Source organism: Nematostella vectensis, chromosome 11 (assembly GCF_932526225.1).
Source record: "Nematostella vectensis chromosome 11, jaNemVect1.1, whole genome shotgun sequence".
NCBI classification, from domain to species: Eukaryota; Metazoa; Cnidaria; class Anthozoa; order Actiniaria; family Edwardsiidae; genus Nematostella; species Nematostella vectensis.
The window spans coordinates 4,562,097-4,579,246 of NC_064044.1; the positions used below are offsets into that span (position 1 = coordinate 4,562,097).

At 40.8% G+C, this 17,150-nt stretch overlaps 2 protein-coding genes across 2 annotated transcripts in view; one reads left to right on the top strand and one right to left on the bottom strand.

The window, feature by feature from the left end:
• Positions 1-2,365: 2,365 nt before the first annotated feature.
• The window catches only part of LOC5500894 (tetratricopeptide repeat protein 38), a 17,253-nt gene continuing 2,468 nt past the window's right edge, over positions 2,366-17,150 (top strand). Inside the window, exons 1-11 of the mRNA XM_048734257.1 lie at positions 2,366-2,498; positions 4,136-4,213; positions 5,004-5,085; positions 11,203-11,374; positions 11,680-11,853; positions 12,133-12,208; positions 13,342-13,461; positions 14,206-14,265; positions 15,588-15,705; positions 16,358-16,428; positions 16,913-17,007. Coding sequence (XP_048590214.1) covers positions 2,463-2,498; positions 4,136-4,213; positions 5,004-5,085; positions 11,203-11,374; positions 11,680-11,853; positions 12,133-12,208; positions 13,342-13,461; positions 14,206-14,265; positions 15,588-15,705; positions 16,358-16,428; positions 16,913-17,007 — 1,082 coding nt within the window. The 5' untranslated portion in view covers positions 2,366-2,462. The remainder of the gene's footprint in view (positions 2,499-4,135; positions 4,214-5,003; positions 5,086-11,202; positions 11,375-11,679; positions 11,854-12,132; positions 12,209-13,341; positions 13,462-14,205; positions 14,266-15,587; positions 15,706-16,357; positions 16,429-16,912; positions 17,008-17,150) is intronic.
• Positions 6,189-10,474, bottom strand: LOC125573628 (uncharacterized protein K02A2.6-like). Its single transcript, XM_048734256.1, has one exon. The coding sequence runs from the start codon at positions 10,353-10,355 to the stop codon at positions 6,333-6,335; it is 4,023 nt and encodes a 1,340-aa protein (XP_048590213.1). The 5' UTR covers positions 10,356-10,474; the 3' UTR covers positions 6,189-6,332.

Consider the following 17,150-nt stretch of genomic DNA (forward strand, 5'->3'; position numbering starts at 1 on the left):
AATCATCATCTTTACAGCAGATCTGAAGTATCTGTCTCTACTCTTCTGTTGTGTTTGGGGCAAGTTTACCCCAGTTTGTGTGTGTCGCAGCTTGTAAATCACTCCAACACAGAGGGCGAATACAGCAATACAAACCAGAAATACAAACGTTTGTCGGACGATAGCGAATTCAAACCCCTTAGAAACAAACACCTCAAAGCCACAAGGGAAAGCTTGTGTGGTTCCTACGCGAAATAGCTGGTAGGAGTTTAATAACGCTGGGATAAGCCATGTAGTGGATACAACCAAAGCCATTTGGAGACGAGAAACCGGTAATCGCTGTATTGTAGTTGATACTGCCCTGAACCGCTCCAGGGAAATCACCAGTAAGGTCGCACCGCTAATGAATGGCATACTATTACAAACAAGGATGTAAACTTTTTCCAGAATCATACCAAATGTTCCCTGGGCTTGATTGAGGTGACACAATCCGTCCGAAAACAGGACATCAAGCTGTCCGGGAATTAAGACCATCAGGAGAATAAGATCAGATAACGCCATGTTGGATATCAAGATATTCATGTCCCTGTGAGGAACTCGGCTTCTCCATACTAAAACGATCACAAAAGCGTTCGCAAAAACACCAAAGAATAGACTGATTAGCAGAAGAGTCATTTCACAGACTATAGAAGCAGGACTAAGAACCCAACAGTTCCTTGTAGTAGTATTCACAGACATAGCTTAGATTTGACAGGGCAAACGTAATCGGCTTCAGGATTGCAAAAAGGTAATTTTTCAGATGAAAAATCAAAGTCGTCAATCAGTGTACAGCTTTTATCCAATCTCTTGGTGCCTGAATAAAAATGTTCTGTAAGGCCTTTAATTAATCCAGTAGTAGTTGGTAGTTTCTGTGGATGTTCGTTCTTCACATTAAAACCCTGATAAAGATTCGTGATGTCAGAACCTCTTCAGTCAAGAGATGGTTTTAAAACACAGGAAAGTATATCAGTTTGCTCCATTCGATGACTCAGTTTAAAGGTAGTTTTAAATGATGAACAATGGACTAGTTCGCCTCGTGTTAAAGAGTTTATGGTCTGCGTGCCGTATTGCATCCTTCAAGATGATTTATGTATGGAATTATTCGTTGAAGATTTGAAGTCAACCGGAGAAAACAGGTAGCCGGGTGCTCTTAAGAGGTGACACCCTTGTGTATTGACTTTTCGTTATTAAGAGAACACCTCGTGAGGGGCAGTACTAAAAAAAAACTAACAAGGGAAATGAAACGGATATGACTCATTTCTTGGTATATATTTTTTTTTAATCGTAGAAGTAATTTGCTTGATTACAGTAAATTGAATTCAAGCAATTATCTATTTAATGCATTGTCCAAGCCTGATAGCTATGATGATGAGTTTACTCCATTATTATACGAAGTAAGAAAAAACGAAGTAGGAAGAAAAGGCAGACATGTACGAGAAAAAAATTTCCACCAATAGTATTATTCTGGTTCCGTTTAGTTTAGTAGCAGCTGGTTTTATATTGATGTGCCGTCATTTATTTTCTTAATCAAACGCAATTTCTAGATAACAATCGAAGACAGAGGGTCTAAATTTATATCCTAGATGACTGTGCAATTTCGGCAGTACTTGCGAAGTTTGAGTTGTTTAAAAGATTTTGTAGTTTTATGCGTTTTCATCCATTTCTATAAAATCGCTAACTTCAGACTTTTTTAAAACATTTTAATGCAACGCCAACAAAAACGTCTCCAGAAACAACTTCTTTAGGTTTTATAATTCTAAAGCGCATATTTTTTTTTCTTTACGGTGCCTTTATTTAATCAAATCAACTTATCACAGAAGTGTAGCTATTAAAAACCAAAATGACTTGGGCTTGTGCCATACAATATCGCTTATTTGCTTAATAAACAATAGAAATAGAAAACTTAATAAAAACGTATTAATATGTATGTACTAATTGTAGACTTATCCTTGCCATCTGCAATTTGTAATACTCCCGATAAACTTACTAAACAAATCAAGACAAGTCCTCTGAATGACTAAATTTATTAGTTTTTGTCCCATTGTTGCCTTAGGAATTGTAATCACCAAGTCTCAGGAGTTCTGATATAATTATCGCTAGTTATAAAAGAAGTAGCCTCATTCAAAATGGCTGACGAACCCAGTTGTGTTTTTAGATGGAAAAAAAAAACTATAGCTCCGGAAGGAAAAAATATTGACCAGCTCATTAATTCATAATATTTTTCTAGATATGTATTAACTACCATTGTTGCAACATATTATCGAAACCCAAAACATGAAAACAAGCAGGATATCGTAAACACGAAGGTAAACATGACGTAATGTTTCTGGCACAGGAATCCCAACAAATCGGGAGGAGCTAATCTAACAGAAATCTGGTTTCCTGTGGTAGTATTGTATGATCAACTCCAAGCACGGAAACGTATACAATTCTTGCTGTAAGATATGTCCTACATGCACACAAACTGGAGGGATTTGCAGGTAATTTTCTTAGTAATTTAGTTTTGTTAAGAGGGGGTAGGATTAACATTTTATAACTCTTTTGCTCATCGATTCGTGTCATCGACCCGCATGTTAATAAGTCTAAACTTTATTATAAGTATATAAGTTATTATAATATAAGTTACTTAGAAATTTAAGAGTAACTTACTAGGTATTTCATTTAGCCGAATACTTGAACAAATTGATTTCAAAGATATTCAATCCGTCCAAAATTGTCGACTGATTGATTTTCCACGACACGTCACATGTCTTAGCCTCCTATGGGACAATAATATTTTCGTAGATATATAGTATAGCAATATTATAGCAATATCATTTTCTACGAAACTCGTTGCTTATCGCTCTTGAAATAGATTCAGGCTATTTGACAGGTGGTATAACAAAGGCCTTGTTCAAATCTGACAGGTGTCAATCATCTGTCAAAATGGTTGCATTTTTTCTTGTGGCCTATAATTTGTCGTGGTAGATGCTAAAGATTTAAATGTATTTTTATAAACTCAGAAAGCGAAACAATATCAGTCATTCGGAACTTTTTCACTTAGAACTATAATAATCTTCAATTGAGAAAGATTTAATTGATTTTTTTAAAATTATCCATACCAAGGGCTTATAAGTAGCGGCAATCATCTGTATTATATAAGTGTCACAGCATTTCCTAGGGTCAGGCTATTTTTTAAGCCGCGCGCATGAATGGGCCAATCAGCGCATGAATGGGCCAATCAGCGCATGAATGGGCCAATCAGCGCATGAATGGGCCAATCAGCTATGTTGATCGCGCTCAAATGAGGCTTCACACGCAAATTTCAGTTAGAAAGAATATTTTTTATCCTTCATACGTCGGTTTTGTTTGATCAACAAAAGAATTGCAAGCCAGTATTCAAATAAGTAGGCAAAGTTGGATTCATATTGAAGAAGAGAGCAACGAAAGTCAAAGTACCAAAGAGAAAACATAGCTTTTTGTCTGAGACTGCCCGTTCAGTTGAGCTCAACCAAAATGTCAGCACAAATGAAGCATCTGACTGGCTAATCCCCGCATCTAAAAATAGCCTGATCCTGGGAAACGCCGTGACACCTACATAGTACCAGAATGTGGGGAATTTGATTGCCCCTACTTATGAGCCCCTGTCCTTACTGATAATTTTGTGTTGGGGGAGGGGTGGACCATTTATCCAGTAGGTTGGGTATCTTATCTTGGTAACCACCTTACATCTTGAATTTATAAAAAAAAAAATAGAATACTTTTCAATATTTTGACTTTTCTTGCATTGCAAGATTTCGCTTGCTTGTCAGGGGTGGATCTAGGGGTGGGAAAACAGGCCCCACCCCCCTATTTTCAGACATCTGTCTTATAAATAACAAGAAACATAAGAAAATCTAAAGAATGAATCCCCCCTTTCTTGAAACTCTTGCTCCCTCCCCCCCCCCCCACCTTTAAACTTCTGGAACTGCCCCTGCTTGCTATGGTTAATTTTCTTTCATTTGGGTGCCTTTCCAAAGTTGGGGCGGAGAGTTAAGGGGGGCAGGACATTATGGAAACTTTTGGAAATTTCTTCTTTATTGGCCTGATATAGATTTATCATTTGTTACAATGAAAAAAATGTTTTTTATTACTATAGGCATGGAAGGATGAGGGATTGTTGTTTTCTACAACTAGCAATGAAGCTGTTAAACTGTATGATGCTGCTTTAACTCAGGTTTGTTTGAAAGATTTGTCTATCTTTGTGCTGGCCCAATGAACTAACCAAGGTAAAATGTTCCCCTCTCAGATTGGATTTGTTATGGCATTATCAGGGCCTTAGCAGGGGGTGGGGCACTGGGGGTATGTGCCCCCCCCCCCTAATATAAAAAAAGGGAAATGACCGGTAGGGGCCTGGATGTGCTCCCTCCCCCAACATTTTCTTAATGTTTCTGTATTGTGCCCCCTAATCTAATGTGGCCTGCTACAGCTCTGCATTATACACAATTGAATAATAGAAATAAATGAATAAATCTAGGAATCTATATAACCCTCTTGTCAGCTGGAATGCTGAATTACAATAGAGTTTAGATACTACATGGTTGAGTAGAAGACGTAAAAGGCACCACAAGACAGCCACCATACAACTCATGCCTGACCACAGAACACAGCTAAGATCAAAATTGTCCTTTTTTTATGAAAAAGGGTTCACTTTAGAGTGTCATAAATGACGGAATCCCAATCCTTGATGCCAGGCTAAAAGTTATGTTGATGCTGATAAAATTCTTTTGATATTCTGTACCTGCTTTTCTTATACTCAACTCTTTCCTTATCTATTATATTTTTATTATATATCTGCTTAATGCATTCATCAAAAACAGATATTCTTTATAATGGAATTATTATTGCTTGATTTATCGGGAGAAAAGGGAATGAGGCTAATCATGTGGTACTAAACAAAGCTCCACCCTGTATATCCATTACTATCTATTGAATTAATAAGGATAAATAGAGAGTTTACCCTCTAGTACACAGGCTGGTATGATGATAAATCTGTTGGGGGGATAGAGGAAACAGTGAAGAAGCTAACGCAAGCAGACCCAAGCTTTGGTAAGTGAGAAGGTGGCACCCAGGGGGTGATAGGGGCGTTGGGCAGATCTTGTGGCTGGCTGAGAGAACCTCGCCTCTATAGTCAGAGAGTTCACTAAAAAATATAAAGAATTTTAAGGAAATCAACAGATAACAACAATGAATCCAGCCAGATAGACAATACTTCAAGCTGAAATGAATTTGTCGCGTCAGCAAAGTCAAGCAGGTGAAGGCACATGGACAGTACCTCCGGTCCCTCAGACATTTATTATCTGCAAGCAAGGTTACTCACACAGGGGGGGGGGGGGGGGGGGGGCTGGATATCCACCCAATCCACCCGTGTATCAGCTCATTAAAGAGGTCAGAGCCTGGTAAGTCTGCCTATCTCCCCACTTTCCCTGCATTACTAGCTTCTGTGGGCTGCCAATAGGGTGATTTAGATCCACAATGCCGGCAACATGATGCTTGACAGGGATGTCTCGTGCATGCATCTAAGAGAACAATTCTGTATGTGTGTTTTTTGTGTGCAACTTTAACCCATTGACTCCTGGCTTTTTTGGAGCTGAATTTACAAAAAACAGACTGAAAACAGATACCTCCCCCCCTATTCTGAGTTTTATACAGCCCGTCAAAGTCAAACACAGCTGCACCTAGTCAGCGGTATCCAAGCTTTCCAACAGTGCTTTGCGGTCCCCACTTTTAATCCCTCGTCTATGTGCTGAAGCCAGCACAAGTTGATGGTTGCTTGTATTTTTCATAAAAAATACAGCTATGAGCATATTAGGAGAGTGTCTCAGAACATCATGAAGTCTTTTGGGGCATAATTGAGTGCTTTGCTTATGGATATTTGCAAGCAAAGGTGGATTCATGATGATTTTTTCTTGTTTGGCTTTGCCCAGATGAGAAAATAATTTTCTAACGAATCACCACAGCTCTCCTAAATGCTGTCTTTTCTGAAACTGTAATGTATTTGAGAAAAACCTTAGGATCAAAACGAATAAACAGTAATGGCGGACTCTCGTTGTTTATTGCTGCTACCCAGAAAACCTTGCGGTCATACAAACAGGAATCCCAAACATTACATACTGCCCCACCCAAGTTTACAACTAAAAGATACTTGCTTGCTGAGGCCAGTAAAACTATCAAATTTATACACACAACATGTCAATAAGTAAAAAACAACAACAATGTCCATGACAAGTTCTTGACAAGTTGTCAATCCATCAGATCCGGAAAAATGTACACAGTGTGTGATATGCTGCTTAAAATTAACATACATAGTCTTTGAGGTGAGTAGGTGTGGTTTTGAGTCGAGTACTTCTTCGCAGAGTACTTGCAGGTTCAGAAGCTGGAAGCTCTGTCTTCTTCGGTTCCAATGAAGGTTCTGGAACTGTTACCTCAGGTTCCTTAAATTCCTCTGGAATCTGCTTGGGTACAGTTGTTTGCATTGGAACTTGGGCCAATTCTGTTGAACTCTGAAGATCATTGGCGACTGTGGGTGTGCTTGTCCTCAGGCGAAGATGGTCAACATGTCGTCGAAACACTCCACCTGAACTGAGTTGAACGACATACGAAACCGGTCCTGACTGTTGAATAATTGTTCCACATAACCACTTTGGACCATATGAAAAATTCTTGACAAATACTGGGTCATTCACTTGAAATTCTCTGAGTGGCACTAGATTGTCGTGTTGTTTCTTCTGTGCGAGCTGTTTATCTTCTACACGAGTGCGAATTGTGTCCTGACTAAGGGGGTTTACCAGGTCCAAGCGCGTCTTCAGCTTCCGGTTCATTAATAGCTCACCAGGTGTTTTACCAGTGGTTGCATGAGGTGTGGTACGATAGCTTAGTAGAAATCTGCTTAACTTCGTGTCTAAGTTTTCCTTTTCCCCTCCCATCTTCTTCATTGTTTCCTTGAAAGTGCGAACATATCTTTCAGCAAATCCATTGGATGCTGGGTGTTTAGGTGCTGAAGTGATGTGTTTTATGCCATTCTCAGACATAAAAAGGGCAAATTCTTCACCTATGAAGGCAGTTGCATTATCAGATACAATGATATCAGGCAGTCCATGTACTGAGAAGCATTCTCTTAACTTCTGGATGGTTACTGCAGCAGTACTGGAGTTTGTCTTGAATACCTCGATCCACTTACTATAGGCATCACCGATCACCAGGAACATGTGTCCTTCGAAAGGTCCTGCATAGTCAATATGTATGCGAGACCAAGGTCTAGACGGCCACTCCCACGGATGTAGGGGTGCAGTAGAAGGTGCCTTAGCATTACTTTGGCAGCTTGTGCAATCTTTCACCTTTTGCTCAATATCCGCGTCCAGGCCAGGCCACCAGAAATAGCTTCGGGCTAACATTTTCATGCGAACCATTCCAGGATGTCCATTATGTAGTTCCTGGAGAAGCTTGACTCTTCCTTGAGGAGGAATGACTACGCGAGAGCCCCAGAGTAGACAGCCATCCTGACAGCTAAGTTGGTGCTTTCTATAAGAGTAGGGCTTGAACTCAATGCGATCATTTGAATTGGGCCAACCGGACATTACTTGGTGTCGTACTGCACTAAGAATAGGATCTTTTGAGGTCCAACGCTCAATGTCCTTGACTTTAACGGGTGTGTTGACTTCAAGATGATTCATTACAAACATAATGTCGCCAGGCACTGGAACATTTCTGGTTTCATTTGGCAATGGCAGCCGGCTCAGGCCATCGGCATTACCATTTTTCTGGCCTTCTCGATATACTAAAGTGTATGAGTAGCCTGACAGGAATACCGCCCACCTCAATATGCGTGGTGAGGCTGAGGTCGGTATTTGTTTAGTTGACTGTAGCAGACCCAGCAGGGGTTTGTGATCAGTGTAGATGGTAAAACTCCGTCCATATAAGTATGAGTGGAACTTCCTCACCCCGAACATGATGGCTGCTGCCTCTTTGTCGAGCTGTGAATAGTTCTTTTCGGCTGGAGACAGAGTATGTGAGGCATATGAAATAGGACGTTCAGTCCCATCATCCATCACATGTGAAATAACACAACCAAGACCATATGGTGATGCGTCACAAGCAAGGGTTAACTCTCTTTCCAAGCTGTAATGCACTAGAAGTTGTGAAGAGTAAAGTGTGGACTTGGCTTGGTTCCAAGATTTTTCATGTGCTTCACTCCAGTTCCAAGGTGTGTCTTTGACTAACAGCTGATGTAAAGGAGATAGTATTGTAGTGATGTTAGGTATGTAACAAGCGTAATAGTTAAGCATGCCTAAAAAGGCTTGCAGTTCTTTCAGATTAGAAGGTCTCGGTGACTCTTGAATTGCTTTGATTTTCTCGTCAAGGGGGTGGATACCATCTTTGTCTATGCGGTGTCCCAGGTAAGTGACTTCAGGTGCTTGAAAAATGCACTTCGAACGTTTAAGACGGACGCCCGCTTTGTCCAGACGTGACAGGACTTCTGTTAGACTTTTGAGATGATCTGCTGATGTCTTCCCGGCAATGAGAATATCATCTATTCGTACTACAACATTCGGAATACCCTGCAGTAAATTTTCCATTGTGCGTTGGAAAATCCCGGGGGCCGAGGCAATGCCGTAGCACAGTCTATTGTACTCAAATAGGCCTTTATGAGTGGTGATAGTGGTGTACTTCTTTGATTCTTCATCTAACTCAAGTTGTTGATAAGCTTGACTCAGATCTAGTTTTGTAAACTGCACTCCACCTCCAAGTTGAGCTAGCAGATCCTCTGTTTTAGGAATTGGGTAATTGTCAAGTTTGCTAACTTGGTTCAAAGTAACTTTGAAGTCTCCACAAATGCGTATAGACTCATCAGATTTGACAATGGGCACAATGGGTGTTGCCCATTCCGAAAATTGAACTGGACGAATTGTTCCTTCTTCTAACAAACGGTCCAATTCTCTCTCTACCTTCTGACGTCGTGCATATTCTACCGTGCGAGGTTTGAAGTACTTGGGTTTGGCTTGAGGATCAACGTATATCTTTGCTTTCACTCCTTGAATTGTCCCTAGTCCTTCCTTGAATAAATTTTCATGTTTCTTTAGCAGGTCAGACACATCAGGGGATACAACTTGAACTAGGAAAATCTCTGGCCATGACAACTTCACATGTTGTAACCAATCTCGTCCAAAGAGACTGGGCACCTTGCCTTGTACAACTATAACTGGCAAGTGTTCAAAGAAGTCCTTGTACTTTACTTCCACTACAAGCTTTCCTAAAACTGGAATTGTCTCCCCGGTGTATGTTTTCAAGGTTAGCTTGGTATCTTGCAGATTGAGAGATGAACCCTCAATGTTCTTCAATTGATCAAAAATGTCCTCTCCGATTACTGAAAGTGATGCACCAGTGTCCAGTTCCATTTGAACTTTAAGACCATTTAATTCAACATCTACTAAATACGGATTTTGGCGGTTGCCTTGACTGATAGCAAACAATGGATATATATCTTCATCTTCTATTTCTTTATCAGTATCCAGGACATGAATTGCTGGTTTCCCTTGTTTTGGATGGTGGTTTGAATTTGGCTTGGTTGTCTCGGACGACTTTTTTGCTTTTTTGAGACATTTGGCAACAATATGTCCTTTCTTTTTACAATAATGGCACGTGGCCTCTTTGAAACGACATTTTGACGGGTGGTGATTTTTTCCACAACGATAACACTCTTTATTTTCGCTTTTAGAACGCGGTAAGGGCGAAGAACTGACCTTTTTTACAGATGCAGGCGTTGAACTTAACGTAGAAGGAGCAGATTGAAGATCGGCCATGTGCTGTGCGGTCGTTTCCATAGACGAAGCAATGTCGTAAGCTTTTTTGAAAGTTAAGTTCTCTTCTGATAGCAAACGCCTTTGGATTCTTTCATTGTTAATTCCAGACACCAGACGATCACGCAGCATATTTTCCAGACTGCCACCAAAATTGCAGTATTCTGCCATGTTTCGTAGAGCCGCTACAAAGTCAGACACGTTCTCCCCGCTCAATCTGAAACGGTTATTGAACTTGTGCCGTTGCACGCTTTCACTCGGTTTTGGGTTGAAATGGCTCTTAACCAAGGTGCACAAGTCAGCATAAGATTTCTCTCCAGGTTTCGCTGGGGCCAGCAGATCAGACATTAATTTGTAGGTTTTTTTCCCTACCGAACTGAGGAGGATTGCACGGCGTATTTTCAAGTCATCGTCAGACGTAGTTACTCCATTTGCTTCAAAATAGAAGTTTAGACGCTCGATATACTGTTCCCATGAATCAGAATCTCTGTCGAATTCGTCTATTTTGCCGTAGGTTGCCATTTCCGAAATCCTCGTCGCCAAAAAATGTAATGTATTTGAGAAAAACCTTAGGATCAAAACGAATAAACAGTAATGGCGGACTCTCGTTGTTTATTGCTGCTACCCAGAAAACCTTGCGGTCATACAAACAGGAATCCCAAACATTACAGAAACCAAATTGATTCCAAAATTGTTTACACTGCTATTCTGGGTCTGTATGACCTGGAATTTATTTGTTTGGCTTCGGGGTGGAAAGACTTCTAAAAAACCATCTGACTTTGGGGAGAGGAGTGTTGACTGGCCCTCCCCTCGTGAATTTTCCCCTGGATCTCCCAGAATGCTTTGCAATACGTAAATATATTTTCGTGGTTGTACAATCCTTCAAGGAATGGACATTGTGTTTTGAGGCCAAGGAAATGTACCTGGAGGATCAGAATAAAGGTATCTATTTGTGTCTTGAGCTGTGTTTGCTGATCTCTCTCCCTTGTGTGGTATTTTGAGCGTTTTATTGAGAGGGGTGATTCTGCTTTTCTCTCCTTATTCGATTTGAGATTTGTCAAAGAACCTGTGCTATTATTTGGCTTAAGAGTAGATGCCAACACCTTGGTTGGATGCATATCTGCAAGACCATTTATCCCTTAGACTGATGCCTGAGTATCTTCATCTTGTTGTGTTTATTTTGAATTTATGAATTTTTTGGGTTGTGGGTACTTCCCAAAGCCGGTACAGGCCGGTTGAGGGGTCAATGTGTTAACCTTGGTTACCAGAGGAAGTTTAAGCCCCCCCCCCCGTAGATACACTACCGCTAGAAACTGTTGTTCTAGTACTACCACACCTTTATGTGAATGTTATACACTGCTTTATACAGTCATGGGCAAAGTGCTGTGCGTTGGTCTGGAGCTCATTTCTACCAACACTGGGATACATGTGAATGCAAAACTGAAGCAGGACCTTGCCGACCTTCAAGTCCTGGCATCCAAGAGTAAGATTACACAGCGAGAGAAGCTTCATGTTCAAGCTGTCAATCAATTCGCTCATGGGTAAGAAAGGCTTGTGATGTTATTACAAAAGCCATGCCTCATAAAAGCAGGGGCATAGCAAGGTGAGCCTAGGGTGTCCCTACCCCCCTCCCCCTCCTCCCGCCCCTCCACCCTCCCAACCCTTTAGGCTGAATAATGCCTACAAAAAAAAAATAAGAGAAATAGCTAGAAAAGAGGAGAGTTACACTATCACCAGTATGGCTTACTCCTTAAAAGAAGTTCCATGCCCCTTACACAAACGATGTCCACGCCCAATAAATAAGAAATGGATTTTGTTCGCATTGCACTAATAACCATAATTGCAGTGACACAACCGGAGCATGTCTAGTGTGGGAAGATATACTGACCGCTGACCCCACCGACATGCTGGCTCTCAAGCTAGCCCATGATTCCTACTTCTACTTGGGTTTCCAACCTCAGATGAGGGATTCTATCGCAAGAGTTCTCCCAAAATGGAGACCTGATCTGCCACTTTATTCGTAAGTCTAATAGGGAAAGACATTTTTTTCTAAGGGCTTTGTGTGAAGCAGAGGTAGGGGGTCATAAAGGAAAGAAAGGGGGTCATAAGGGAGAGGAAGGGTTGTCATAATATACTTGCGCAATAAAATTTGGGCAAGGAAGAATGCGGAGGTAAGAGAGAACTTAACAGAATTCGTTTCTCTCTTATTCCTTTGTGCTTTTCTGCTACCCTTAAAAATCTCTAAAATCCAATGGCCTAATATAAGCTCACTGATTTTCCTCAATAATTTATTTTGCAGATACCTTCATGGCATGTACGCGTTCGGTCTCGTCGAGACGAACTGTTATCAAGATGCCGAGAAGCACGCGTTAAAGGTTACTGCCGTTTTCACAGGGCCGAAGCAGGGGGTTGGGCAATGGGGGCACGTGTCCTCCCCCCAATATTTCAAAAATTAAAAGGAAATGACCAGTAGGGGCGTGGCTGTGCCCCCCCAATATTTTCTTGATGTTTATGTATTGTGCCCCCCCCCCCCCAATATTTCGTATCCTGCTACGGCACTCTTTGCAAATTCTTCAAACTCAAAGGACGATTTTTAAAAGTAGGCTTTCTGGATTGAAGTGTTTTTATTGACTCGCCAATCAAAATTGTGCAAATGTAATTTCCTTAGTTTGAATGACGGAAGCTAGAAAGCTGTTAAGCAACTTGAAATTATTCATGAGAGTTCGCAGAAAATTGAAATACACAGTTAACTAGTCTCATGAATTACACATTGTACTAGTCTCATGAAATGCTAGTTTAGTGTATACATGCTTTGGACGGATCATTTGATATTTGGCACAAAGACTGGAAGAAGAAATCGCCATATCCTCCGGGTAAAATAATCAAGCATCTTCTATAAAAGGGAAAGCTCCTCCCACCCCCGGGCTCGAATTTGGAATCATAATCATAAACTGCCAAGCTAGCAGTCACAAATTATAAGCCTTTGTAAAATTGCTTATCTCTGAGCCTCAGTCGACTGGAATAAAACTTTTTCTGCACAGGTAACAAGACAGTTGTGTTAAGAGATTGATTGATTCGCTATCTACTCACGTTTTCGGTGCAAAATTTTAAATTTTGCGCTATCCATAATCTAACGCATCTGCATAAATTACTATCGCGATCTGCATAAATTACTGTGAGGAAATTGCTCGTATTTTAGAGCGCATGAAGCTTGGTATAGCAATATTTTACTATAAATAGAACCATTTTAAGTGGACAAGGTAGGAATGAAATTTTATTAAGTTTATAATATGAAATTGGAATTTAGCACTCAGAGCAATTGTCCTGACATGTTGACTAATTGACGGCTGATTGATAACTGATTGTTCTTGAGCTCGAGGGCGGGAGGAGCTGGAGCTTTCCCTTTTATAGCGGAACCTCGTGTTTAAAGTAACATGATACTGTCAAGTGTTAGTCGTCTATTCGAAAACCTCTGTTGTCGCTGTGTCACTCGTTCATTTACTTACAGGGATTGAAGCTAAACCCTAGAGACTGCTGGTCCACACATTCACAGGCTCATGTACTTGAGATGATGGGCCGACAAGACGAAGGCATCGCTTTTATGAGCAGTACACTTGATGATTGGACCGTGAGTACTCTAAGTTCTCATAGCAGATGGGGGAGAGTGGAAAGGGTCTTACAGTTTCAGATGCTTCCCTACGTCAGCTACCCCTTCCAGGCCCGTAGCCAGGGGGGGGGGGGGGGGTTCTGGTGGTTCGGAAGAACCACCCCACTCGACTGGAAGGTCCGCTCTGATGAAGGAATTGAGTACCACTGCGAGCTAGGACAATCTACCTAAGAGAAAATGGTCTGCTTTATGGTTAAACGAACCCCCCCCTCCCCCCCCCGCTCAACATCTTGGCTATAAGCCTCTTCAGCCTCTTCGCGTAAGTCGTTAAGAAGAACACCAAAAGAACCTCGTGTTATGGTTACCCAGAAAATGACCACTGCTTCTCTATCAATTAACGCCCTAAATCTCATAGTAAAGTGCTGACCGGTGCGGCGAGGGATTGAACAATAGGGAGTTAGTGGTGAATGTAGATAGCGAATAATGTCAACTAAATGATTAGTATTCCCTAAGCTGCACCTAACTTTTTATTGTTTTTCAGAAGGAACGCACTCACAGATTTTTGTTAGTTCTTGTCGTAGATAGCATGTGCAGCAAGCGTTCCTGTATGTTTTGAGCGCAATAAAAAGAAAACAGAAACCGACGAGAAGTTCGATGAGCTAGACAGGAACGCTTGCTACGCAGGCTGTACCGTAGATCCCATAGAACACCCGCTGCAATTATCTAAACCTCATGGTTTTACCAATTGATGTTCCTAACTTGTAGGTCGGGGAGATGCTTGCTTGTCATAATTTCTGGCATTGGGCTGTCTATCACGTGGAAAAGGTACATCATTAAAGTTTACTTAGAGTTTATTAGTCAACAAAGGGCGGATTCAAGCTAGGCCTTTCCAGATTGTGCTCGGCACTATTTTAGCGCAATTTGGGTTTGGGAGCACTATTTTGATCAGAGAGCACGTCTTCGGTAAACAAGTCAACTTCCAGCTTTTTTAACCCAAGTTACTAGGTTTTGTTGTCTTATATAGACATTTCTAGTTTCCTCAACTACAAATAATACTATCTCAACTAGGCTAAGACTGTAAGACTGGTGATTTCGACATTTTAATAGGTAGGCTGTGCTTTGGTAACCACAAATATTGGGTAGCCTGTGGAGTTTATTACAATAGTAGAATGCCTTATCTAAAAAATCTGTTTTCCATGTTTTCCTGTTTTAAATCATTTGTAATTATTTCTCGTTATGAGATTGTTATAAGTAAGGTCTGTTATCAGGTTTGACATTATTGGCATTGCTGATGTTTGTAAATGAACATTGTTTTTTAGAAGTATCCAAATAACAAAGGTAAACAAACACATAAGAGAACAAAGTCATTTATAATAAAGTTGTTAGTTGTTATACACTAAAGTGTGATTTACCCGTTCGTGGATAACAATATAAGATATACTAATGCATGTATTTAATAAAAGCAATATTCTTTCTTTTATTCAAATTTTAACAAAACACAACTTATTTCTAAAAAAATTAAAAATATACGGTAATTTTCTTTTCGCCAATGAGCACTATTTTGATTTTGGAACACTTTTTAAGCACGTTTTGGGTGTTTTTGGGAGCAATTTTCTGGCTTTTTGGGAGCACTATCTGGAAATGCCTAATCCAAGGGAGGAGGGTTGGGAGGCGGCGAGGGGCTTGGCTACCCTCCCCCAATTTTGACGAATTTCTGATACTCTTTTTCTCTGTATAAACACATTTTCATGTTCATCGTATTTGTCCAGACGCCTTTTCTAAAGTCTCCCAGTGTCAACGTACCGCTATAAATCATGATCTTTTTCTGCTGTCTTTCTTTCCATCGTTAAGCCTCTACCAGCCGCCATTTTGTCATTCTAGCAAAATACCAAGTGCGAAAAAGCATCCATTTCCATCGGCTGATTTGGAGAAGCTGTTGTGATACTTTTCATTAAAATTGAAAAAAGATTTTAATTTTCGGTGCTTACTTAGATTTTATATCATGAAACAATAACAAGTCCAAGTCCTTGGTCCCAAGGGTATCCGTGATATATAGGTTCCACTTTACACAATTTGTTAACCTTGGTCCGCCGGTGCCCATGATATGCAGGTTCAGCTTAACATTGCGAATTTACCTCGTCATTTAGGGTGAACATGACGCTGCTCTGGATATCTATGACAGTCAAGTTGGTCAGCGGTGTAAGTCTGGGGCCATGCTCGACTTGGTGGACGCGTCATCGTTGCTCTACAGATTACAAATGGAAGGTACAAACAAGAAGTTGAACAAACTAGAAGCCCCAATCAGGGGTTCATAAGTAGGTGCAATCAACTTCCCTCAATTTTGCTATTATGTAGGTGTCACGCCGTTTTTGTGAATAAGAGCTATTTTCAGACGCGCGGATTAGCTAGTCAGATGCGACCTTTGTATTGGCTAAGATTATTTGTGCGCGCAGTCTCCAGCTAACGAGCTATGCTTCTTCTTCGTTAATTTGACTTTGGTTCTTTTCCTCAATATGGATTTCTAAAACGACCTCCACCTACCCGCCCTGTACGTGTATAAGTGTTTATCATTGTGGGGTCCCTGTGGTGTATCTCGCCTATTCCCTTATGCGTGCTCGATAATGCTGCTCTCCCGCCCTGTATGTGTATCCCTCTATATCACGGTGGTTTCCCTGTGGTGTATCACGCCTGTTCCCTTATGCGTGCTCGATAATGCTGCTCTCCCACCCTGGTTATGTATTACTCTATATTACGGTGGGTTCCCTGTAGTGTATCACGCCTATTCGCCTATGCGTGCTCGATAATACTGCTTTCCCGCCATGTGTGTGTAGCACTCTATATCACTGTGGGTTCCTTGTGGTGTATCACACCCATTCGTTTATGCGAGCTTAATAACACAGCTCTCCCGCACTGTCAGGTATCAACGTTGGCAATCGCTGGCACGAGCTGCTCTCGCTGTGGGAGTCTCACGCTGACGATCACATCCTGGTGAGTAGATTGGTGTGATATTCAGAGCTATTTAGAGCCTGCACAACGCGCGTCCCGCTGTTACCATTATTGCGCATGCTCTGTAATTATTATTGTTGAATACATTTGGGTTGTTTTTACAATTCTAGGTCATCTTTTTTGGGTTATTCCGGCCAAATATTACAAGTAGATAATATTACACTATTGGTATTAATCGTTCTTGACAAAAATAAAAGGTGATCGTTATCATTATCATTTTTTATTACCACCATCATCATCGTCATCATCACCATCATCATCATCGTTATTACTTTATTCATTCTCTCGCTGTTTGGATATTGTTTGTCCTTGATAACCATGTTTTTTTTATTTATGTATAGATTTTTTAACTTTCTACCTTTATAGGTAGAAAGTTAAAAAATCTATAATGTATTAACTTTCCTTTTCTGTCTAGAAAATTAGAGTAATGTATAAAAAAGCACTTATGCGATATCTTTTTCCATAGATGTTCAATGACGCCCACATGCTGATGTGCACACTTGGTGCAAAGAACGAAGGCATGACGCTCAAGCTGATGGAGTCACTCAGGAACTTTGTCAGGTAAAGTCAAGATTCGCTTGGTTTCTATGTTACAGAAGTGGCGCTATTCTTGCCAAAGTCTCCCCTATTTATTGCCGAATTCCAGCATGATCCATCGTCTTTATTCTTCCCAAGAGTGTGGATGTGACACTATCCCTTTAAAT